This window comes from Cuculus canorus, chromosome 1, assembly GCF_017976375.1.
Source record: "Cuculus canorus isolate bCucCan1 chromosome 1, bCucCan1.pri, whole genome shotgun sequence".
Classification (NCBI taxonomy): Eukaryota; Metazoa; Chordata; class Aves; order Cuculiformes; family Cuculidae; genus Cuculus; species Cuculus canorus.
This window is the reverse complement of record NC_071401.1, coordinates 203821620-203846823: the sequence shown is the minus strand read 5'-3', so window position 1 is coordinate 203846823 and position 25204 is coordinate 203821620. Positions and strand designations below refer to the sequence as shown.

At 43.0% G+C, this 25204-nt stretch overlaps 1 protein-coding gene across 1 annotated transcript in view; it reads right to left on the bottom strand.

Annotated features, from left to right (window-relative positions):
- Positions 1–25204, bottom strand: part of ITIH5 (inter-alpha-trypsin inhibitor heavy chain 5) — a 47512-nt gene that overhangs the window by 7307 nt on the left and 15001 nt on the right. The window contains exons 6-11 of the mRNA XM_054084928.1: positions 22005–22174; positions 21580–21696; positions 6985–7156; positions 4289–4598; positions 1032–1585; positions 612–662 (exon numbers count right to left, since the gene is read on the bottom strand). Of these exons, the coding sequence (XP_053940903.1) occupies positions 612–662; positions 1032–1585; positions 4289–4598; positions 6985–7156; positions 21580–21696; positions 22005–22174 (1374 nt within the window). The remainder of the gene's footprint in view (positions 1–611; positions 663–1031; positions 1586–4288; positions 4599–6984; positions 7157–21579; positions 21697–22004; positions 22175–25204) is intronic.

Sequence of the window (25204 nt, the reverse complement as noted above, 5' to 3'; positions counted from 1 at the left end):
TCCCAGTCATCAATATCAGATTGGAGCAGTCAACAGCAGATTTTAAACAATCTCACAACTTTAATTTTTCAACAAATCCTTGACCTATCAACTGCCAGTTAGTTGTTATTAATAAAAAGACAAGCTAAATCCCTACTTTTTATGGTAAATTTTACTTTATCCAGTGAAATTCTTGACTGGGCTTATTCTTCAGTATTGTTAAGTGTATGAAGAGAATGTTAAGTAGAGGTGCAAAACCAACAGAGAAATAGCAAAACACTATGGGTTTTTTTTCCCCCCTTCAATAACACTTTTTATGTTTCAGCAACACTACTTTATAAAATGTAGAGAGAGAATATCCTTCCTGTTCTCCCCTAATCTACAGAAGTGTTGGCATGGGGATCAAGCGTTATAGATCATCTGCATTGATATATTTCCTCACATTTCTTCTCACTACTGATCCTCTCTGTATTTTGTTTTTGTTGTCATTTTTCTCCCTCCTCTGCAGGTCTAGTAAATAGGATTTGGGGTGATCCATTGGGATGGTTATAATGTAGTGGCACACAACTGAGGTTTCCATAAATCAACCACTATTATTTTGGATTACGAAAGGAAAAAAAACAGGCACTGACCTGAAGTTTTGGAGATTCTAATTCTTTGTTTATCTTGTTGTTTGCGTATACCTAGAAGTGGGGAAGGAAGACTGTTATAATTACTTATTAGGCAGCAGAAAGAGACTTAGTATAATAATGTTCACAAAATATTTTTCAGCAAGATTGTAGAACATATTCCTGCAACTATTATAGTTTAAGCTTCATTTAGAACACCAGTTTGTCTTCAACAGCTTCTACAGAGCAGTAAGTGCTTCAAGGAGATAAGTCGGGTGCCTAAAAGGTTTACTTTACAATTAGCAACATCAATATGAAGATCTCAGCTTTCTGTTTACCACTCCTTGGTTCATTGGCTGGATCACCCCTAATGCCAAAGACAGTCAACAGACATCACCCACGTAACAAGTTTTCTCACCAGCATATGGTTATTTTTTCTCCTACCTGGTGGTGCCTTGTGTCCCTGCAAGCTCTGCAACTTTTCACCAATACCATCAGTAGAAGGGTGAATAAACTCCTCTTGAGGTAGTTCTGAATGAAGCCCAACCTCTCTCATCTTCAGAACAGTGAAGGGAGTAACAAAATTATAAGTCAGAGCCATTGCCTTGGCTTTCTCCATCAAAGAGTCTTTTTCCTGATCGTCATCACTTTTCAGCCGAGAGTTAAGCAATTCCTTGATGGTGAGGTAACTCCATGCCCTTTCAACATAATTTTTATCACCTTTGTCATCTTCCAGGCCAGGGATGCCTCTGATGTCATTCCTGCTTGGCAGGTCGATAGCCACATCAGTTTTGAGGAGGATGTACTTCTTGGAGTTGCTGGCAGTCACCTCTACGTGGAGACTATCTGAGGAGTGGTTGATGAGTTTGCCAGCTATTATAATTTCAGAGCCATTGAAGTAGTTAGGGAAGAAGTTCTGGGTGACTTGCTCCACATTGTCTTCAGAGTAATCAACACGGATGTCAGAGAGAAGGGGTGTTCCTATTTCATCATAGAACCTTAAACAAAGACGCATTTCTCACCATTAGTACTGTTCATCCAAGTTTATGCACAGACTCTTGCACTTATGAATGGCCAAGGATACGCTCAGACTCTCTAATGCGGCTTCTAAGACATTCAGGAGCAGTTAGAGCTACAAAGCCCCAAATTTAACCACTGTGCCCACTGTAACAGGGCCCAGAGAGACAGGGGAGTCTCTACCCTTAGAGATTTTTAGAACTTAAATAGCCGAGGGCCAGAGGAACCTCACCTAAATTTGAAGTTAGCTCTTCTGCGGGCAGAAGGGTGGATTACATGACCTCCAGAGGCCCCTTTCAAACAAAATTGTCTTTTGTCTTTTAAGTATGTTCAGAAGCATCCCAGCATGGCCTGGCAGTCACTTACCTTCCACTATGATTCCAGAACTCTGCAAGGAGATATTTGAAACCACTTCAGTTTGCTTAAGAGGACCTGTGCATTAGAAGTAATTTCTTGGCTTCCTACCCTCACAGAAAGCATCCTAGTTATTCTTCAAAATGTACTTAGACCAGATGCTGTTACCCACATTTTTCTAGTGGTATTATGCATGGTATTCCAGAGCCACAAACTGTAAGACCAAGATGTCAGGTCTTCCAAAGCTGGGGATTTTCTGAACCAAAGATTTGTACCACTGGAAGACCATCCCAAGTTCCGCTTGGGGTGAGCGGTGTAGGACAGGCAGGAATACAGTTTTTTGAGGGCCAAGGGAGAAAGAAAATGAAGAAGAAATCTCACTATGCCCCCATAAATGAGGACATTTCCAGGGAATGGAGGAATCTTATCCACTAAATACACAGAGTCTGGCAGAAGAGAACTCACTGCTAATTTTCTGTTGGAGCAAGATACGGCTTCCATGGGACCAGAGAGCTTAACCCTGTAATGCCTTGTCAATGTGACCTACCATCCTTCTGAGAACAGCTGAGAACAGCACTGGACAGACCAGAAAGCCTTTACAAGGGTTCAAGACCTAAGTTTACTGTACTGTGTTTTCCCTGCAGAAATGTCCTTTTGATAGATCTTCCCAAGCTACTCCAAGAATGCCATATTTCCCATTTAAATGCCAGACTTCTCATCTCTTGGCAAGTCATTTGTGTCTAATTTGGTAAATAAACAAAGAATTGGCCTCAGCGCTTTTCTTAGTTCAAGCTGCATTTATTTTTCACATCTGCTTAAACAGATTGTCTGGAAGCTAGAGTCACACTTTCTGTGTTATTCTCTCGCTAAGGAAACCCAAAGGCTGAATTGGTTGACTTTCTTTTAAAGTCTTCCTAAACACTCAGTGTCTTTGATGCAGAGACCTAATCACATTTTAAAACATGAGTGAATTAAACCTGATAACGCTTCATGAAATAACTCCAGAGTTGTAACAAATGTTGGAATTAGAAATACAACCTGTCTTATAGTACAATTCAAGGAAGTATCTGTGTAAAAATACAACCCACAGACCACAAAAATCAGAAGTGACATTGGCACCCATATAGGTTTTTGCTCCAACAGTGATTGGAATTCGCCTACAGAAAGTGATTGTGCTTTTTCTGTTTAAATCTGGAATTGGATGCCAAATGGGTTTGCCATCAACGAGCTTGATAAACAGTGAACTGTTTAGTAGACAGAGGAGGTGTTTGAACAAGTACTTGCAGTGCTGGCTTCCTACAGCCCGATCAATCAGCACATCTTTCATGTGCCAGAGAATGCCACTTGCTATCCAAAATACATGTTCTGAGGAGCAAATGACATGGGTGGAGTGGCAGATGGATCTACAAAAGTCGGTCTAAAAGGAAGATGCTCTTGTCCATGCCTAACCACCACAGAAAGAAAAGCTTCAGCGGAAGGTGCGTGACCTCATTGCTCCAGATGAATTAGACGCTAGCAAGGTAAGAAGTCTCTGCTTGATGACTGTCTGTTTTGGGTTTCTGAGGTTTGAAACAGTAACATTTTGAGAGTGAAAGCCAAGCTTTTTTTTTTGCCTGAAAATACTGACACCTGCCTGACATTTTAGATGGAGCTGTGGTTCAGATATCTTTTTGCTGTTCCTCACTAGGGTCTTGCCTTGGACTACAGCTTCCTGATCACAGAAAAGGAACATAAACTCTGCTCCTACTGAATTATGAGGATTACAGGAAACTTGTTAGGAGCTTGGGTTACTAAGAATGAGGAAATGAAACAACTGCGTGATCATCACAGGAATTATCTTTGTGTGGTTTTCAAAGTTGAATCTTTTGGAGTTTGGAATAATGTTATCTTTTTAAAAAAATAAAGAACTAATAGAACTAATTTTCTGCCCCAAACTGGGATCTCCAGTCCTAAGCCCTTCCGTGTTGATTATGTTGTCAATTTGAAGCAAGCAACGCATCCTTTTCTCCCTTTGTCCACCTGTGGAGGGGTGACACTCATGCCTCCCATCTCTTCATGTTTATGTACACAAAACAACTATCTGTATTAAGGAAACAAATGCCTTGTTTTGAGGGGCTGGGAAGATCCAGTACACCTCAGAGGGTCTACTAGGAAGGATACAATTTCTGGGTAGTCTTCCTCACTATCTAAGAATACTGTCTCTCTTCTCAACCAGACGAGCCCCAAAGAAACTCCCATCTCTTGTGATGTCTCCTTAGAGGATTTTCTTTCCCAAAATTCTTGCCCAGAGAACACAATACAGGTATAAGGACAGAAAAAGCAGAACAAACCCTTTGAGATGGCTAGCTGCATCCTCATCCTCCTGGAAAAGCCTTGTCATGCCACAGTTCTCCAGTGCCATCCTCTCCAGCAGTTTCTGGTCCACATCATTGCCAATGCCAATGGTGAAGAGACAGAATTTATCACGAATGGCATCCTTGGTGTTGCTGAGGATTTTGGAAGACTGTGTTTCTCCAACAGTGGGCCTCCCATCCGTGAGGAAGATGATCAGAGAGACGCTCCTAGCATCAAGGTCGTTCTGAGCGATGTAATCATTTAGCAACTTTGCACCAGTCTGGAGAGCACCATTAATATTAGTCCCTGGGAAGGTACAAAAGTGATTAGCTCTCTTCTCCTTCTAAGACTGGTACAAATAATTTCCCTATGCTCCCTTTAGTACGATGACAGCATCTCCGTTTATTGGGACGTTCCTTTTCTCTGTGTGAGGTTGCACTAGCCCTTTAACTCAGCTCTGCTCTGTTATTCGGCAGCAGTTTGGGATAAGCATTTGTAGTCTTATGAACCGAACTATGAATTCAAGTTTGTTATGTGAAATTGCTGTATCCTTGAATATCTCACTGTACAATAATCAGCTGTGGTAAGCAGAGTCACAGCATCTACCGTGTTCTGCCAGTACATATAAAATCTGTTAAACTTGATACCTGAACAAGGAAAACAACTTCTGCTCACTTTGTCTGAAAGGCACAAGACATGGAGAAAGGGGGAAAGCCTTCAAATGAGAAAATAAGCTGTTTGGTTTGTTCTTCATACCCCAGAGGCTAACCAATTTTAAAAGAAACGTAAATGGATTTGTTAGCTGAGGAGGATGTTTTCATAAAACAATTGCCTACCAGAGAATGGAGTGGCCTGAAGTGGGGAGAAAGGGAGAAAACAGAAGATAAATGAGGGACTAGATGTACTTTAGAAGAATGAAAAAGCTCCAAACCTGCTGCATGTTCAGAAAAAAAAGACAGACGGAAAATCAGTACAGATATCTCCTTGCTTCGTGTATTTCTTGTGGTAGTTAAAGCAAAGAGGGATTGGTTGTGGCACCTTTGCAAGATTAGTATGTCCAGGTTAAAACAGTTCATGCACCTAGAAAATCTGCGTGCACAGCTCCAGTGGCTGCAGCAAGACGAGGAACGGGAAAGGGGCTAAGACTTCTGAAAAGTCCTTAAAATGCAGGCTGTATTTTTTGCAAAATGGTTTTGCAAAACCCTGCACCTAAGCATACTAATTCTCTCTCAGTCTCCATCCAGAAACTTCAGAAAGAATTTTTTCCCAAGAAACAAAAGAAAACTATCCCATGTGGCAGACAATAGAGTCATTTCAAACCCAGCCACACCACCACAAAGCACTGAAAAATGCCTTTTCACACGTGTGATAATATTTAGCAGCAACATTTTGTTCCCACTTCTTTGGTGTGTGATTATGACACAGCGGTGTAAGCACAGCATGCTCTTCGTGTATGTGATCTGTGAGCCTGAGTGCATTCGTGTTCACTGGAAGATATTCAAGAAGCAACACCTTTATGGGGAAAATGCAGAATTAGCCAAAAGTAAAGGACCACTGGTCTGTAGTGAAGAATCACTGTACCTTCCTGTTGAACCTAAGTTAATCATTTCCTTTTACTTCTGTTCTCTGGCAGGTTCATGGGCAAACTCAACTGGTTCCTGCACAGCTCTTTTGGCATTTCAGACATAAGAAGTTTTGTGCTCCGAGTTTAGTCCCACTACTGGTAATTGTTTAACTGGGCAGGTACCTTGACCACTTCCTAAACTCTTCCTCTCACAATAGAAACAGCATGACAAACCATCCTGTTTGCTGTGTTTTTCCATCACAGAATTTCCTTTGCTTGGAATGGTCACTGCTCAAGGGCAACCACGGGAAGGTCTTGTCTGACCTTCAACCAGCTGTGACTGCTTCCATGGGAAAAGATTTGCATAGGGCATTTTTGCAATGGCCTGCTTACCTGAGGAGTGCTCAGCTAGGATGGGCAGAGCTGCCAAAGTATATTTGATTGTAAACCTTCCTATGTTTTTTTAAGTGTCCATAGCCTCATAGGAGGCCACTGAATCAAATTCAGAATCATGCTTGCACTCTGCCACCACTATGATGTCTCCTCCTCTCCCCATTCCCTCCTGGCAACAAGGTACAGGCAAGAAAAGACAAGAAATTAATTCTTTGACATCATTCTGGCTGCTCTTTGGTAGAGAGACATGGAAGACAGCACTAGGTGAGGAACTCACTCTTAATCACTCACTCATAATCCCACAGCAAACACTGGCTGGTTCATCCCTGGAGTCTCTAGCCCAGACAAAACCCTGTGCCTATTTTTACTTTTACACAGGCTTTCAGAAACTACACAAGTACTGGCCCTGTGTGTCCTTCACCAGGATATGGTATTTTTTCCTCTGCTCACAAGAAACAGCCTTGAGAACTCTCCCGCTCTGAGGGTGTCACCAGATAAACAAAAGAATGGGCCCAACTTGGCTCTAATAAACATATCAGGTCATTTGATATGTACGCTGATGAGGGGCACATATCCTTCTGCCACATAACCTTGAGTGGATGTAGAGAAGGGGCCCGCTTGTCCCATGACATAAGTCTCAATAGCTTTTTATTGCTACATGCTACAGGACCACATTCACCTCTTCATTGTTAATTGCATAGCAAAATTAATCCTTTTCATATCTCTGGATCATACCTCCAGTAGGCGACATGTTATGAATGTACTTTTTGGCATCTCTTATGTTATTTGGAGTAACTGGAACCAGTTGATCCTGCTGCCAAACCTTTATTCGGTTGGAGAAGCCAATGATATTGAAGTGGTCTTCAGGCCTTAGATCCTGGAGAATTGTGAAGAGAGCTTCTTTGGTCTGGAAAGAGAAGAGACCAGTAGGCACAACTGTCACTGCTTTAGTGGGCAAGAATTTGTTCTTAAGATGATCTTACAGGTATTTCTACATTGCCAGTTTGGCTCATGAAGACAATTGTGATGTCTTTCCTTGTCTCAAGGCCTGACCTTTGTGGTGCCAGTTGCTATGCGAATATAAAACAAAAGAACAACTCTTGCCCAAAAGATCTTGCAAAGCTGTGAGAGATGCACCTTGAACCAACTAAGCTTAAAAATTATGCATTGCAATTAGGATTAAAGCTCCCATTGACTGGGAAAACCATGCCCTGAACTAATGGATACTGAATAACATTGGCTAACACCAAATGCCTTGTGGAGTTCTTCCAGAGCCTTCCAGACTTGTTGTAAGTGGTGTGTGGTTAAAAAGGTTATTTTTAAGTTGAAGTACAGCTAACTATGTCAAGGATGCAATTGCTCTGTTCATAATTAGAATACTGATTGGCATATCCATACCCCAATGAATGGTTCCATCAATTAACAAATGTTTAAACTAATAATGAATGAATAAGATGATACAAATAGAAGCCTTGACCAGTCATTGCAAATTCTACCTGTTAGTCAGTTTTGTTCCAGACATATTGTTTTTTCCAGCTATATGCCAACATATATATAAAAAGACAGAGAGAAGAGAAAGCTCTGGAGAGACCTTATAGCAACCTTCCAGTACCTGAAGAGAGCCTACAAGAAAGATGGGGACTTTTCACAAGGACATGTAGTGATAGCACAAGGGGGAATGGCTTTAAATTGGAAGGGGGAAGATTTAGATCAGACATTAGGAAGAAATTCTTCATGATGAGGGTGGTGAGGCACTGGAGCAGGTTGCCCAGGGAATACCCCATCCCTGGAGGTGTTCATGGTTGGATGGGGCCTTGAGCACCCTAGTCTAATGGGAAGTGTCCTTGCCCATGACAGGGGGGGTTGGACCTAGAAGGTTTTTAAGGTCCTTTCAAACCCAAACCATTTTATGATTCTATGATTACATCACTCTGCTGTTCATCATCCTATGTAAGTTTAGGCAACCAGAGTGAGGAAAGCTGGTATCAAGATGAGTTCATAGCAAGAGAGGTTAAGATTCCTGGATAATGGGAAAGACAGATCACTGAGGATAAGCCAACAGAAAGAGTGCAGATGTGTCCAATTCTCCCCAGTGTGACCCAATTTGATTTAGCAGCCGTGCAGCTGTGTTCACATGGAGACAAACTTTAGCTTAGCAAGAAGACTAGCTGAGAGATGCCCAAAAGGAGCATGCAAACATACCCTATAATTGGATGCAAAACACATGGGAAGTGTATGAGACAATATCTGTAAGTAGAAGGACTAGCAGCTTTTCAGCTCTACCCCTTCTTGGCGTCATTAAGCTTTAGAAATTCCAAGGAAAGCTATGCAGAAAATAATATGGTGGTCTCACCAGCATTTAAAGGTTTCTTTTATGTCTATCAGGGAAACATAAGAAGGTCTTGTCCAGAAAAAAAAAAAAAAAAAAAAAAGAGTAATCAGTATTGCTGGAAACCACATATTTCTAGGCCTGATGTTGCTATGTAAAGACAGTTTGGAAATGAGCTAAAAGGACTGGTCAAGCTGTGTCATCAATATCCCTCTGGATTCTGCATTGAATCTGATGATGCAATGATGCAACTCCAAACAAATTACCCACCACAGTGAAATCTCTAATCCTCCCAGCTGCTGACTTCGTTTACAGTTCATCTGAAGTTAAGGGGAGTATTTCCCATAGCTTCAAATATTTTTAAAGCCAGGTCTGGCTTCCTTCCCTGACTGTTTGTCCTCTGTACAAATAATTTTCCTCTGTAGGGCCCACAGGATTCATCCTTCCATTTGCTTAGCTGGAACATTGCTCCACGTCTTGCCGCTGTGCATTTTATGAATATTTCATGGATGAGAATACTAAACTGAATATTGGTAGAAAAGGCTCTTTCAAAGAGAAGGATATAATCCCACTAGGTTCACATCATGATAAACCAAATAAACCTTCAACAACATGAATGCCTGCCCCAAACATGTGGGCTGTCTCCCTAGTCTAACAGTCCATAGAGAGCTTGCAACAATGAGGTAAATAGCCATTATTTGAAAAAGAAGGGAGGGTTTCTTGCCCTCTCATCTTCTCTTTTACAATAGCCTTTACGTAGTAAAAATGCAGCAGATACCACATAACATCACCCTTCAGAGGGACCCTCAAACGTTCACAATCCCATTTTACAGAAGTGAAAACCAACGTACAGACTAGTTTAGTAATGACATCAAAGCCACAAATGGAGAGTTTCCAAAACTTGGAATTGCCAACTCTTGATCCTGTAGATCAAACTATCTCTCATGAATGTGCAGAGGGGCAAAGCAGCAATCCCAAAGTGCAGAAAAGGGTTCTTGGATTTGTTTCATGATAACAAGAGTGCCCCGTGCATTTGTCCCTCAAAAAGTGGGATGAAAGTAAGCAGAAAGTGAAAATGGAGAAGCTTTTATAATGTGTGAGTATGGTCAGGTCTTCATGCCAACCTCTGCTGAAGGAAATGCTGAAGGCAGGATATTACGGCAAGAAACAATGAGACCACAAACAGCTTCTGATGTGCAACATCCCTCCTCCACTCCCCACCAGAGCAGGGAAGGGAGAAACAGAGGTGCCTAGAAGCAATGATTTGTTAAGAAACTCCCCAAGTCTCATTATCTCTCATTATAATTAACATTGCTTGACCTTTCCTATTACAAAACCCCTCTTTTCATTTTTTTGCAATTCTGTCAAACTGCACTTTTCTCAGAGGGATTTGTTGGGCCCAAACAACTCTGTTGTTTCTGAGAACAAGGCAAGAGGAAAAATAATCTGGCTTTGGCCTTCTTGCAGAGAAAACGCATCTCACCTCCAGTGTGCTCAGAAATTCCTTTTGACATTCTTGCATGCGTTCAGCCAAAGGAAAAGGAGAAACAGCGCAGAGCAGCAGTGTAGTTTGTGTGCACACAGCATCCAAGCTAGAATTGCAAAGGGGTCGGGAGGGAACTGAAGACTTCCCTAGAAAACTAGCACTTCCCCACACCCTCATACAGGGGCCAAACATGAGACTGGGACCATCTCTCTCCCTCTCTCCTTGTTTCATTCTCCTTTTCCTTTGCCACTCTTATTTTTGTGACAGTTAAGTTGTTTCCATGGAATTCGAGTCAGCTTTTCCAAAGAAAAATTTCTGTCATATTTCAATGCACATGCTGGATTCTGGCATCTCCATCATGTACTTGTCTTTGCAATTTAAAAAAAAAAAAAAAAGAATCACTTTGAATTTATGTAGTATATACATTCAAAGATATGCATCAGGGTGTATATGTGCACATGGTTTTGCTCCAAAGCAAACTGAATGAGGGAGGCCATATGGTTCATTCTCCCATAGCTTTTACCTCATTCCCAGTAAAAATAAAGGGTGGGATTCAGCTTTCCCAACTCAGTCATCAGAAAGCTGGGCATTGCATCTGATCCCTGTCTAGGCAGGGGAAAACACCTCCAGAGAGTAATACATCCCATCTGTTTTGGATAGGTTTTAGGATGGGCTGAGTCACTCTCTGGAAGTGCCTGTCTCCCAGCACTGCCTCCAAGAGGCTGAGCAGCTCAACTATAGAGAAGGTGGGACTCACCTCAAGACCTAATCCTGCTCAGTCCTGAACATTATAGTGCTTAGAGAAACTGAAAGGAGCTGAACTGGCTCTCTATCTCTGCCAGAGTGCTCTGAACTGCCCAGCTCATTCTGTGTGTTTCCATCGCTCCTCCCAGCCTATAACGACCTCCAGGTTTATACAGAAGACTGCAGTTCTTACAGCGTGGCAATACACACTTTGCTACCAATATCCCTCATCCACAAATAGGCTGCGAGAGAGACGTGACTTCCCTCCAGAGAGCTGGATATGATTCAGGAGCTGGCAGGCAAAAGTAACTTTAAACAAGAAGAATACTTTAGTGTAAGTGCACTGCCTGAAATCCTTAACTGTGCGGCTATGACTGAGTGATCTTGGTGCCCAGTCCTCTCCTCCAGTTTCCACCAGCCCCCAGGCAAGGATTTGCAAAGTTCTTCGTGCAGAGTGTGCCTGGCAACAGCTTCAGTCAGGACACAGAAGCAAGTTTCTCATTCTGGCCTTGTAAGGCCACAGCTGGAACTTCTGGCTCAGAGGAACCAAGGGCTGAGGCTGCCGTGGGATTCCCAAGCTGCTCTGCTGTGGATAGGGACCTTGCACTTCCACTCCTGACTTGTCCCAGTGAGTCATTGCACTGAAACTCTAGCCAAAAGCGCTCTCCTGCAGGGCAGAAAATTAACCATTTCTTCCCCAGTGAGGGCCAGATCCGTTCTCCACAGCTGTGCATACAACACTAATTCATTTAGGGAATGAGCTGGGCACAGGTCTCGCCCACTCTCTCTGAGTCCAGTTAAAGTCCAGTTAAAGAATCAAGTGCCCTTGTTCCAGGCACTGTAAGGTGAAACACTTCTTCCAAATTTTCTGCCTGAGTAGATGCATTTTTGTCTGGAGGTTGGAACAAGGATTAAAGGAGAAGATGCCAGGAGGTAGCAATACAGAATACAGCTGAAAAAATATCCAGTTTTGCCAGTCAGGAATGGTTTGTAGCTGTCAGAGACCAGTTTAAGAGCAGGATTTAAAAGATAACTCAATGAAGGAAGATTCCTTTGCTTCTCTCAAATTAGTATGGATGAAGTTGAGCTGAAAGGTGGAGACTGGACACTGCTCCAGTGCATGCGAGTCAAGAAACTGTACTGGTGAATGAGCTGTCAGCACAGCTGGAACCTGAGGCTGGAAGCATCCACCTCCAGGGCTACAAAGTAATATCAGTCCCCAAATGTGGAGCAGAAGAGTCATGGCCTATAGCTGAGGACAAGTGGGATGACCACAGTTGCCTGGGAGTGTGCACAATTTTTGTCCATGTTTCAGAAAATATGAGAAGCTGAAGACAGGCTCGCACTATCTAAATAACTGATGTCCAGATAGAGTCTCCTCAAGCTTACAAGGTCAGAGACAAGCCAGCTCCCAGCCACCACTCTGTCTTCACTGTCACCTCCACACCAATACATGGACATGCAATACAACTTTTCCGGTCCTTGCTTGCTGAGGGCCCTGCATCACAGCCAAGATAGTTTGGGGCTACATGAAGCCCAGCAAGAGCAGGAAGAGAACTCCCTCAGCTACACTTTAGTTTGGCTGTGAATTGTCACCTTTGTACCTGGCCCTTGGGTCTACCTGTGACAGACCTCACTTTGCTTAAACACTGGTGGAGCAAAGCATGGGAAGAGGCACAGTCCCATGGGAGAGCTGGGAGCCTTCAGCCCTTTTTTGGGTCAAAGAGCTGCCTCAGAGACATCTGGGATGATGTCAGTCCATCTGGGTACCTTCTAGGAGAAACCCGAGTCCCAGTGACATTTCTCTCACAGTCTCTTGGTTGTTTGAGGAGCAGGGTGAGGGCGAAGCCTGTCTACCCTGGAAACTGTGCGGTTCAAAGGGAAGACAATGTGTGCTTGTTAGATGCCACGACATTGCCAGGCATTGGCTCTGCTGTGAAGCAAGGGCGGAATTCAAGCACCTCATTATAATGCACATCCCAAGCCCACGTATTCACACTTTCCATTGCCAAGGAGCACTCATAAGTGCTTCCTCCTAGGCCCACATCCTCTGTGCAAGCGTCATCCCAGCCCATTAAAAGAAATTATGAAAAGACTTTCAGTTTAAGCTGAATCCAATTCTGTATGGATAGTGGGTCTCTGCGGCACTGCAGTGTCACTCAGACCCTCTTCGAAACAGTTTCCAGATACAGAGGGAGCGTTCCCAGCACCCACCCTGCCCGTGCCTCTGAGATCACTTGGCAATCCTCGGCTGCACTCTGCACACTCAAACACAGCTGGCAACTGCCCTCCAAACAGCTGGCAATGAGACGTTGACACAAGTGACACAGCCCCTTTCCAGCTTCAGCCAGCACCAGGGAACTGCACAGGCTGGAGATCAGTCAGCCTAAAGAGCATGGCTAGCATGGAAAACATTCACCACCAAAGTCTTCAGAAAGCAGTACCCATGAGCCAAAAGTGCTGCTTCTCTACAGTCTGCAGAGGACAAATGTGGGACCATCTGCAACCATGCACTGAAGGACGTCGGAGCCAGAAGACAAAAATTCAGTAGGCTTTACTTTGTCCTTCTAGATCCTCTGTGAGAGGCCATACTTGACAAGAAAGGAGCCAAGGCACAAGGTGTAAGGTCAAAGGGAATTAGGAAACTACAGTTCTGTCCAAGGAATCAGAAACCAGACCAGATCGCCTACAGCAAGGAGAAAAGTGCAAGTAAATATGTTGCTTGGCAAAACGCTGCAAGGAAGTACATGAAGAAAAAACAGAAGAGCTTCCACATCAATATCCTCTACATTTCATTTTGATTCATATCTTTCCATTTCCAAACATGCACAGGCAGCTGATGAAAAGGTCTAGATCTGGCTTTTCAAAGCTACAACCTCCATATCTGGCCAAATATCCTCACAGTCTGTCAGAGGAATTAATACTGCGACTTAAGGAAAGGCTGTAGTGCTGTTGAGATCCAATAAGGTACTGCTATAGACTTCGTTTGGGATCCAGTGGCCAAGGGAAAGGCTGTGTGAGCTCCACGGCCATTTTACAGGGAGGAGCTGAAGTACAAATAGAGCGTATCTCCAGACAGCATCATTCCTGATGAGGTTTGAAGCCACATCTTACAAGTTTTGCTTACTTCTATGTCCCAGTTTCCTTTCTACCCACATAATGCTAATCGCATGCCAATTGCCAGCAAAAAGGCCTTTTGTACAAAAAAAATGGGTTTTAACCCAGAAGCATATCCTTGGATTTTTTTACCTTCCTCCATCTCCTTTTGGGAGAGGACAATCTGCCCTTTCTTCCTCTTCAGAGAGCTCTCTGCAGTTTAGGGACTCCTCACCCTCTCCTTGTCAATGTATCTTTGTGCTTTCTTCCTGGCAGACACTGATCATGTAACCAAGGAAAACTCCTTCACAGTTCTGGACAACAAGCATTTTGTTTTACATTGACACTGCCTTGTGATGGGAGGGAGTTCGGTTGTAGGACTCTGGACAATAAAGATCTGTCTCCAGACTATGGTCCAGTCTCTCCAGCTTAAATATCATGGATCCCTTGCTAGTAACTTGAAAGTTGCTGACTACCTATAAGACCTTAGAAAAACTTGACTTGTAGGTTTCTTGTCGGAAAAGAAATTCTCCTCCATTTAGAGCAACTGTTTCTATTACCTTTTCTGACAAAAGTTTTCCGCTTAACATTGACACAACTGCGCAGATCCACATTCACTCAGGGCATTTAGACACTGGATTTCTGCTCAGTGGAAGATAAAACTGTTTTCGAGGACATGGATAAGTTTAGCTATCACTTGGGGTAACTCACTTCTCTTGCATCTGACAGAACACTGAGGATAAATACATGAAAAAAATGAAAGATGGTCTGATTTCTCAAGAACTAGAGTTTCATGTAGATGCTCAGTCTTTGTAGTCTCACTGCAGTGTTGAGGATATAAATAAATGCCTATACAAAGATTTAAGAAGGCAAATTCTTATCAGCACCAAGCATCATTACTTCAAGTCTTTCTCAAGAGTGCAGTGTGGTTTATATTTGGACTGGTAAATGTTTCTGTACAGTAAGACAAAGGGAAAAGCTTAAAGGCTGCCCCACAATGCCATACTGAAATAACCTCACTGGAAACAACGGGGCTACCCAGGCCGGCAGCCAGACTGACACAGCAGTGTATGAAGGCCACGTTCTTGTCTTGTGCTTAGCTCATTTTAAGCCAGATCAAACTCTGTAGCATGCCCATCTGACACTCAGCTCTGCACCCTGTCAACATGACAAAAAATTTCCATGGAGCTAGCAGCAAAAAGGTCACTATCAAGCGAAAAGTGCCCCATGCCCTCAATGCAGAGCTTGGCACCTCTCCCTCTGCCCGTCCTCAGAAGATGGGAGTTAGTCCCAGCACAAGAGAACTTTTCCAACAACTGGAGATTTTCATTTCCCCACAGATCAGCTGCTGACATAGTGTTGGGAAGATCTGATATGCCTGAGAAGCTGTCCACAGCACATCCCCTCAATTTCAGCAACATTAGCTGCTGCGTTACACAGCAAGATGTGGGCTGAGACCCAGGTTGCTATGCTTTTCATGTTGACTAACATCCATTCTTCATCATGTAGCCACTCTTTCATGGTGGGCAGCTCAGCAGAAAGCAGCCTGGAGATTTGCAGTTTTCTAGACCCTTCTTAGAATATCCTGCCTGTGTGCATAACCCACCAGGAGAGATGTGTTGCTTCTTAGCAGGTCTGTGTTTCCTCTAATGGAGGAAAAATCTGCACTATTTCATCAAGGAGATTGTGCCATTCCTGCTCAGGAAGCAGGGGCTATTTCTGCCTGAAAAGGAGTGCTGTACTTCCACAGAGATGAGGCATCTATTACCTCTCTGCAGAGACTGTGACCCTGTAGCCACCTCCTCTCGTAGCCCTGGGGCTTTCCCCTTTGACTGTGATACCTCCTACTTTTAAATGTGACTTCCCCATTTTCATCTCCTGTGAGGGAGAGAAGGTGACGTTGGTTGGTTGGTTGGAACAATGATCCAGGACTTTTGCTTAGGGTTAGCATTAAGCAACAGAGGAGCACTAAATTGTTCTTTAAAAAAAGCAAACTTGCTATTTTACCACCTAAAAGTCTGACACAGAGCCCTTGAGGTCCTCCAATACCTGTTCCCCTTCCCATTTTTCCTATTTCCAAATCCCCTCAGCATCTCCAGCTACATGATCTCCACACCTTTCCACAGATCTCTGCCTTCAGCCCTTCCCCATGCTCTCTTCCATCCCAAGCCCCTGCCTTAGACATGAACACAGGCCAAGCCTTTGCCCAAAACTCTGCAGAGAAGAGAGAAGACGTTTTGGGGAAGATGAAGTCACTGCACCAGGGGTAACTATCCAAGCAAAAGCTCTCTCCTCATGACTCAGGTAGTATCATATCCCTTGTTCCTAAGGGACCTCAAGTTACATCATGGGAACCTCAGAGTCAGAACTGCCTATGAGCACTGTTTGATGAATTAATTCAGTAATATTACAGAAAACCACACTCCAGCGGGCTTTCACACAGGGTCCCACAAGCACTTCTGAGCCTCAACTGCTCTTCACAGTTAAAAACAGACTGTCCCAGTTGAGCAATGTGTAGCACAGACTCCCTATTAGGGTGAAGGGGTATTTACTTGGAAATAACAGTCTTGTTGCAAGTGTTGTTAAACTAATAACTTAAGTCTTGGCAAAGAGCAGGTGTCATTTAGACTCGCGGGATGTCATACAGCCGTAAGCCCAGCCACGGGCTTGCCAGCTAAACAGACAAGACTTTTCAAATATAGAAACACAGACAAAGAGAATAACCTACCTAAGTTCACATAATAGATCCATGATGAAAATATGAATAGAAGCTAGGTCCGACTTCTAGGCATTGGTCCAGCAACTGGAAAAATCACAATTCCAGCTTAGAAAGGCCTGTTAAAGAAATGCAGATCTATAACTACACACACAGGCACTTGTAAGCCAGAGCCTTGAGTAAACTAACAGGCTTTAATGGCTCTGACCAGCTCCACCTGGGGCCTCCACCCACACTCCTGCACATTTAAGCTCCAGCCTGGGCTCTCAGTCCTAGTTTGAGTCTCAGACTGAAGGTTATGCTGTAGCTGTTCCCTAGTTTTGTCACAGCTATACCTGGTCATAGACCTCAAAGACCTGGATCCATGGACGGACTACTTGGCCTGATTTAGCCCCTTCCCTTTTCACTATGGATTTGTCTGGTGATCACTAGGCTGTGTCTGTTGCTTCTGTAGCACCTCTTTTCGATTCATCCTTTGACGAATTCAATAAAGATACAATTAAACCCCCTGGGACAACTCTGAATGTCTTCTTGGGGTTTCAGTTCAAGCCTCAGCAGCATTTACATGCTAAATTCTGCACTTGCTTTTGCATCCTATTTACTCGACTCCAATTAAAAGGCTTGCCTTTAATAGGTGGTCTGGGGTCTTCCTGGGAAATTCTGTCTGTACTTCTACTGCCTCACGATGGAGCAAATTATCTGGGGGCATGTTGGCTGTTAGGAGAAGATGCTTCCCTCTCCTGAATATTTAAGGGCACCTTGCTCTGAAAGTTACTTGTTTCTGTGTATGACCTTGTCATTTCTAAGTTTTAGAGTTTGAGGAAGGCAGATTATTTTGCTGCATGACAAGTACTTGCATCTTTCTTGGAAGCTGGGAAATTAAAGACTGTACGGATCTCATGTCTTATTTGCTGTAGTAGTTCCTATATTCCATATTCACAACTACAGAGAAGACTGAGATGACACTGCTGTTGTGTATTCCCAAGTAGAAGGCAGCTGCATGAAGTTATTGGTGGTGCTGGAGACACTTCAAGCAGTTCTGAGCTCACTCAGGTTGTTGCTTTCCAATAGAAATGGAAAAGCTGACAAAACTTTCCTCTTCACAGCAGCTTTAACCTCACTAAAGACTGTAATTAAAATTAGCATTTTTTCCAAAGACCCCTGGTGATCTAAGGTAGTTCTCTGGGGCAGCAGCTATTATTTGGAGTAGCAGTCAACAGGCCCACAGTCAGCTCTGCAGAACCCAGCAGAAGTCAGTGGTGTTTGGAGCATGAGCATGGAGCATTCATGTGCTTGTCTGCTGCCTCACTACCCTGAAACTACTCAGAGGGAGTCTGTGTGCCAAGGCACAGAGGTTTAGGGACATATATATATATATATATATGTGGCACGTGGGTCCTCAGAAGGTCTCAGACAGTGTGGGTCACAGATCAAGGGTACCGACAGCATCGCTTGGATGGATACAGGCAATAAACTGAAATATTTGCAAATACACAGCAGGTCCCAGCTTCAGTTGAGCTCCTCCTAGAGCAATTAACCTGAAAGAAAATTACAGTCTGGCACGCTACCATTGACAAGGTGCCAGACCTGCGGTGTAGCCAACTGTTTAACTGAGTGTGTGGGCATTTATTGCCTGTGGGAAAGGTAAGGTGAAATGAATCTGTGGTTGAAACAACTACTTTTTACCACGTGTCTGCAAAACATCTGCAAATCCATCCTCATGCGGACATATTCATAGCTTGGGACGTTCCTGATGTATAATACTGAACTGCAGGCTGATAAATGTCCTTTTTAACCATGTTTAGTGAAGCCGGGGATAATCATGGTAATCACAAGGTGGTGAACACATATTCAGGCCCTCTTTCTCCTAGTTATACCAATGTAAAATTGTCATGTTGCACTCCACCTCTAAAGCCAAACGTACCATAAAAATCAGCTCAGACTGCCCAAAGGGCAAACAGTTTTGCTTCCCAGTAAGACTTGCAGATATAACCTTTTTCCCCAGACTCTTCTGGCTCCTGTTAAAAGTAACTATTCCCCACAGAGTTTACTGTCTCTTTGCAAATAAAAGAACAAAGCTCATGAGGACAAAACCAGTATTTTCCTTGCCCATGTGACAGCAGTAATGACGTGCAAAGTCTTGACCACATGAAGAAGCTAACATGCTTGAGAGGTGGGTCTGTGCTAACCTCATAAAGTTCAACAAGGCCAAGTGCAAGGTCCTGCACATGGCTTGGGGCAATCCCAAGCACAAATACAGGCTGGGCAGAGAATGGATTGAAAGCAGCCTGAAGAGAAGGGCTTGGGGGTGCTGGTGGATGAAAAGTGCAACCTGAGCTGGCAATGTACGCCTGCAGCCCAAAAAGCCAACTGTATCCTGGGCAGCATCAGAAGAACTGTGACCAGCAGGGTGAGAGATGTGATTCTCCCCCTCTATTCCACTCTCTGGAGTATTGAGTTCAGTTCTGGCGTCCTCAGCACAAGAAGGACATGTATTTGTCAAAACGAGCCCAGAGGAGGGCCACAAAGAAGATCAGAGGGTTGGAGCACCTCTCTTACAAAGACAGGCTGAGAGAACTGGGGTTGTTCAAAGTGGAGATGAGAAGGATCAGCAGAGACCTTATGGAAGCTTTCCAGTACCTAAAGGGGGCCTACAAGAAAGCTGAAGAGGGACTTTTTACAAGGTCGTATAATGATAAGACCAGGGGTAATGGCTTTAAACTGAAAGAGAGTGGGTTTAGATTAGATATAAGGAAGAAATTCTATGCTGTGAGGGTGTTGACGCACTGGAACAGGTTGACCAGAGAAGTCCCATCCCTGGAGGTGTTGAAGGCCAGGTTGGATGAGGCTTTGAGCAACCTGACCTGGTGGAAAGTGCCCCTGCCCATGGCAGGGGAGGTTGGAACTGGATGATCCTTAAGGTCACTTCCAACCAAAACCATTCTACGATTCTATGATTATATGGTAAGAGTTTTTTATCATGATGCTCAAGAGTTTTCTTTTTCTGAACTTTATCTCCCTGCCAGTGCTAGAAGGCCCAGATCCTTGGTACAAGTTGACTGCAGTAACACAGTTGAGTCTGACAGAAATCACCAGAGTCCAGAGGCTGTGAAAACCTCAGAGCAAATATGCATGTTAGTTGATCTTCCCAACAAAGCTACTGTATATCTCAGTGCTGTGAGGGGAACGTCTCAAAGGACTTAATGATATGATTTAAGCTGATCAACCAGTCCCACTATATGTTTTTGCAATTGGGTCTGGACATTTTTTTGCTTCAAAGACTGAGGTATCATAGGAGAAAGAGATGGCACAAACACATAAAAATTCATGGAAAAGGAAAACCTTGGGAGAGCAAAAGAAGACATGACTCACTGTTTACTTGTGGGGACTGCAGCATGTGTGAAATCCTGACCCCATTTGAGTCACTTTGCCACTGGCTTCATAAAAGAAAGTGCGTGAAGAATACAAAATCTCCTGAAGTTACTGTAGATAAGGGTGCACAGCTGATGTTTCTCATCCATGATCATGTAACTCTAAAAACTGTCCTTTACCATAGTTACAGCAGCTGACTTGCAACAGCACACTTTACAAGCGCCGGGAGTATTTTTAGCTGATCTTGCATGTGACTCAGTAGAGAGAAATGAGGAAAACCAGTCTCATGGGAATTTGTCTCTACATACCACCACAGATCACCACAGCTGCAAGAGTCCCAGGGCATTTCCTCTGCTCAGATGTATCCTGCCACCAGATGCATCTATAATTTAATCTTAATAACAATTGTGTAAAAACCACCAAACAAACATGGGCCATGGCTCTAACTGATCACGCTTTCTTAGTGTACCGAAATAAGTATATTATTTAGCCAGTCTTAGAATTTGGTTGGTCTTTGATTAATCTGAGTAGACTTTTTATGAGTTAGGTCATAATTCTGTGAAGTTCTATTTTTTGAAGCAGTTGAAATCAGAGGAAGAGAAGTTCTTTGTGCACATAGCAGGAACATTACATGCCCCACAACATACCAGTAATTACCCATAAAAACAATATAGCTGGTATAACAAACAAAAAGTTGGAGACATCCTCAACAAAGATTCTAGTTAGACTTTTCTCTCTCTTCAGGCTCTTCAAGAGGCACCTACTTGTACCTAATCGGTCTGAGATGTATGTATGTATAACAGCAGGAGCTGGCTAGACTCTGCAGTAGACCTTCAGTGGGTAATCCCTGGTCGTGTTGTTTCTAGTAAGCGTGTAAGAAAAGAAATACTAATATGCTCAGGAGGAAAATAAAAGCTTTCATAGTACAAGGTTAATCTGCTGACCCAAGGTACTACTTACACAGCTCACACTAGCACCAAACCCTTTCAGAGGGATAACCTCCCCAGTTTGGCGTTATCCTGCATGCTGAAAGCTGCATGCTGAACCCTGAGTGCATTTGTGCAGCATCTGAGAAAAATATCTGAGATTTCTGCTGAAAGACTCAGGGTCTCAAATAGGACAAAAGTGACTTTTCTTTCAACAGAACCCATTGAGTTATACATTGCTAAAGGTTTTGCTAAGATAATTTAAAGACAGCAGTATCTTTTCGCTGCTGCTAAACTGGATACAATGGTCTGATGAATGCACTTTGGTGGGAATTATCCCTATTCTGCCTCTCTTCAAACTGCCCAGAACTGGACTGCCCAGGACAATTCTATCTGCAGCCTTCTAGCTCAGTTTTGACAGCATTGACCTTTTTTACAGGGTGATGAAGTTCTCTGCACTTTTTGTTCCCATTCCATTCCCACTAACAGGATAAATTCTTATTGCCGATGAATAATGTCTCCGTGAGGTGTCTTCAGAGCCTCCTCTCACCTCAGACATAGGAAACACTTTGCAGAAGAACCCATCTGGAAAGATAAAGCCTAAACCAAGCTCTCTGTAAGTTTACAGCCGACCAGTCTATAACAAAAACAAGGACCTCACCTGCTTCAGTTTCGTTCCTACCATCGAAGCACTGCTGTCAAGCACAAAGATAACATTCTTCGGCAATGGAGGAAGATCTGTGGGCGCGAAGTAGTGCACGAAATACCCATTAAGAATCTGTGGAAGAGCAAGGAAGTCAGGAGATGAAGGCAGATAGTGCAACGTTCCATACACATAATTTTGGAGTATTTGTTTGGCCACACCCGATCCTGCTTTCAATGCCCGTATCTACATTGGAGCATAAGAGTGCTTCTTGCTAACCGTCTTAATCCTGGTCCCCTGTTTATCCATACTGGGGGAGCCTGCTGGAGTTCTCTAAACCTCCCTCCCTGGTGGGCAACAGGGTTTCCTTCCAAATACAGTAAGGTTATACAACCATTTCACTCATAATGAATAAAACAGAAAAGATGAGTCGTGTACAGTACCTGAACATCCCCAATACTTAGCTCCCTGTTGACATCATATCTAATTATGAAGTCTCCCAGAATGCCATTTCGGGCAATCCTGGTTTGCTCGACAACAGTAGGATTGAACGTAACTTTAGCTAAGGTCTTGGTATGTCCAACTACAGTAGAAGGAGGAGGAGAAACATCACCTGTTGAGATAAAACCACAGTATTACAAGTATTTCCCACTGTCTTACAGGCGTCTAAGCACAGCACACACATTATTACCATGGGGTCCGGTCAACTAGCGGAGTTAGATGCTGAGATTAAAGATTCAGCTCACCAGTGACAAAATAAGAACTTAATAGCCTCTCCCTTCTAATTCTCAACTGAAACCTACATTGCCATGCCATCAGGTGTACAATCGTTTCAGCCAAATTCGTGCGCTCACTTCTGTTTGGAAGTCAGACATTGTTTGAATGACTGTTAATTTCTTTCTGTAAATAATGAACAGCTTCAGACATGCATGTGGTATTCATTCCAGCCAACCCTAGACATCTATAATGCAGATCTTATACCTGAAATCATGCCTGTCAATCCAAGTATGATTCATTCTACCTGTTTAAACGCTTCCTCTAGGATTAGATGAATCATACTCTCCGTATTGATTACAAAGGATTCTTGAGGTACTTGTTCAGATGTACCGTAGGCATGAGAGGTGGGATTGATGTGACTGATCACATAATCTGACAAATGTCTTATGTGTAACACCTACAAGTAAATGAGTTATCTTAGCTGCATTTGTGTCCAGCAAGGAGTTATCAGCATAGTTGCTGCAATTTCATTTTTACTGATTGAGACAAAAATCCAACACTTGTTAGTGCAGTCAGGCAAAGTGCATCACTGAGATGCAGTTCACCCTAATTTCTAAGAGCCCTTCCTGAATCAATAAAGAGACATGTGACTTTCAGACGATATCTCTGAGAAAGAAAATAATTTATCTTGAGTCACCCTGAAGGAACCTCAGTTTGTGTTGTTATCTGTGCTCATTCTTGTAAAGTTGAGGGATATGGAGATTCCTTGTCTCTCTGTGTGACCAAAATTCCACCTTACTCTCTTTTGATGTGCCAACCATTCATTTCTTCTGAACTCCATAAGAACCCTTGCACAAGACTGGCCAAAGGAAAGATTTCACCCTGCATGTCCCCAGATTTTGAGGGCTTTCCCCCTTATCCTAACTAGTTATTGAAAACCCCAAAACAGATTCTCAGCTGATGTTTTTCTTGGGTTGAACCAGTTCTTTTCAAAAAAAGTGACTGAGAGAGGGAAATCTATGAGTTATTGTGGAGTACAGAGCATGAATGAACTCCAAAGACTTGAGCTGCTCTGTGTTCAGTGAGGTAGTCGGTAGAGTCTTTAGAGAATCTTTCCACCAAAATCGGATAAAGAAGTAAACAGAGCAAGAAAAAGTATTTTTCATATGAAACTAGTCCTCATATGATGAACAGTTAAACCTAAATTATTTTGCAGACTGTCAGAGTCGAGATTAGAGCTCAAATGCAAAGTTCATCCTCTACCAACATATGGGAGCTTCTAGAAAACCGTGATAAGAAATAAAAGCCTTTCTGAGGCCTATGACTTTGAAAAGAGAGAGTCATTCTCAGGCACAATAGTGTATCGCTGCCCAAGTCCATGACTAGTTTTCACACCACTGCACTGCAGGAAAAGAATGACGACAGTCATCCCTGAGGATGCTGTGTAGGACATCATTCAGAAAATGGCTCTATTCTGAGGTCACCAAAAGAAGGTCAAGGTCATTGGCCTCAATGTGTCCTGTTTTGGGCTTTGTATGTGATAGAAGACTACAGCTGCACATGCCAAAAGATCACTTTCCAAAACTCACATGTCTATGATCTTCCTTTGGGAAAAATACTACTCCCAGATGGAGCTGTGTGTGCAGAAGTCACTGACAAAGGAAATATCCTGGAAAGACCTGTCATCACATTGTCTCTGCTCCATATTCAGAGAGGATGTACGCAGGACTTTCCAAGAGCCTCTATCTATAGCAAAGCACAGCATCACCTTTCATAAATCACTGGAATTTTGTGGAACCAAGTCCAATCTTTGTATCTTGGGCTTCTACAGCCCAAACCAGGCAGAACTGGACTGTTAAGTGCTTCTGCACAGCTAATGCAGTGACTTCTTCACTGCCCTGTAAACGGCAAAAAAGACCTGTCTTTCACTCTTTCTCATCAAAGAACATTTTCTGTCCATAGGTCTTTAAGTTTTATCTCTTCTGTTCACCACAGGCTGCATGGATACTAGCAGTTTGACTGGAGTCAAAAGTACAAATCCTAAATGACCTTTAAACAAAGAAACTGGATTTTTTCCTCTGTGATTCTTGCACAATACCTTTGGCTTTATGGCTAACATGTAGAAAGTAGCACAAATATAAGAGGATTGGTCGATGAAATAAGGGCAGATCAGCCAATCAGCCATTTCTCCACTTTTGCTCATCTAAAATATTGCTATTAATTTCTTCATTAGTTTTGATAATAGCATTTATTCCCACAACAGGTTGGCATTTCAGTTAACATCCATCACTGCTGGTGACCATCATCCGGGGCTGTGGACGACTTCAAACAGAAACATATTTGATTTCAAACTTAATTTGCCTATCCAGCACTGGATCTTCAGGACCTTTACTCTGAAAAAGAACGTGGTTTCTCATCCACGGCAGTCAGCGTCAATAGTACTTAAATGACTTCTGAAGCTATCTCATCCTTGACAATACTTTCAGGTTGATGGTGCTTTGAACATATTACTCAAAATGCCATTTAGTGATGACTTGATGTCATAATGCATTTTTCAGCCAATACTCTGAAAGTAATTTATTAATACTTAGCAGAATCTCACATTTTATCATTAAGCATGAGATACTGCAGATGTCTTTGTAGACAAAATATCAAGGAAGAGAATTTTCATGACATACTCAAACCAGGTAGGCAATACTATTTTGCAAAGTGCAGCCCTCCATTCCTTATCTGGTCATTTTTTTTAAGTCATGACCTCTCATTTTGGGCACCACAGGTAACACAGTATGGCAGCATATGGTCTGGGATTCTTTGCTGGCCACTTATTTACTGGATTACTACCACGATCTCTGGTCAAGTGAAGTTTTATGCAACAGGAGTCCAAGAAGACACCAGACACTCTCATCGTCTTGATTTGCTCCCAGTT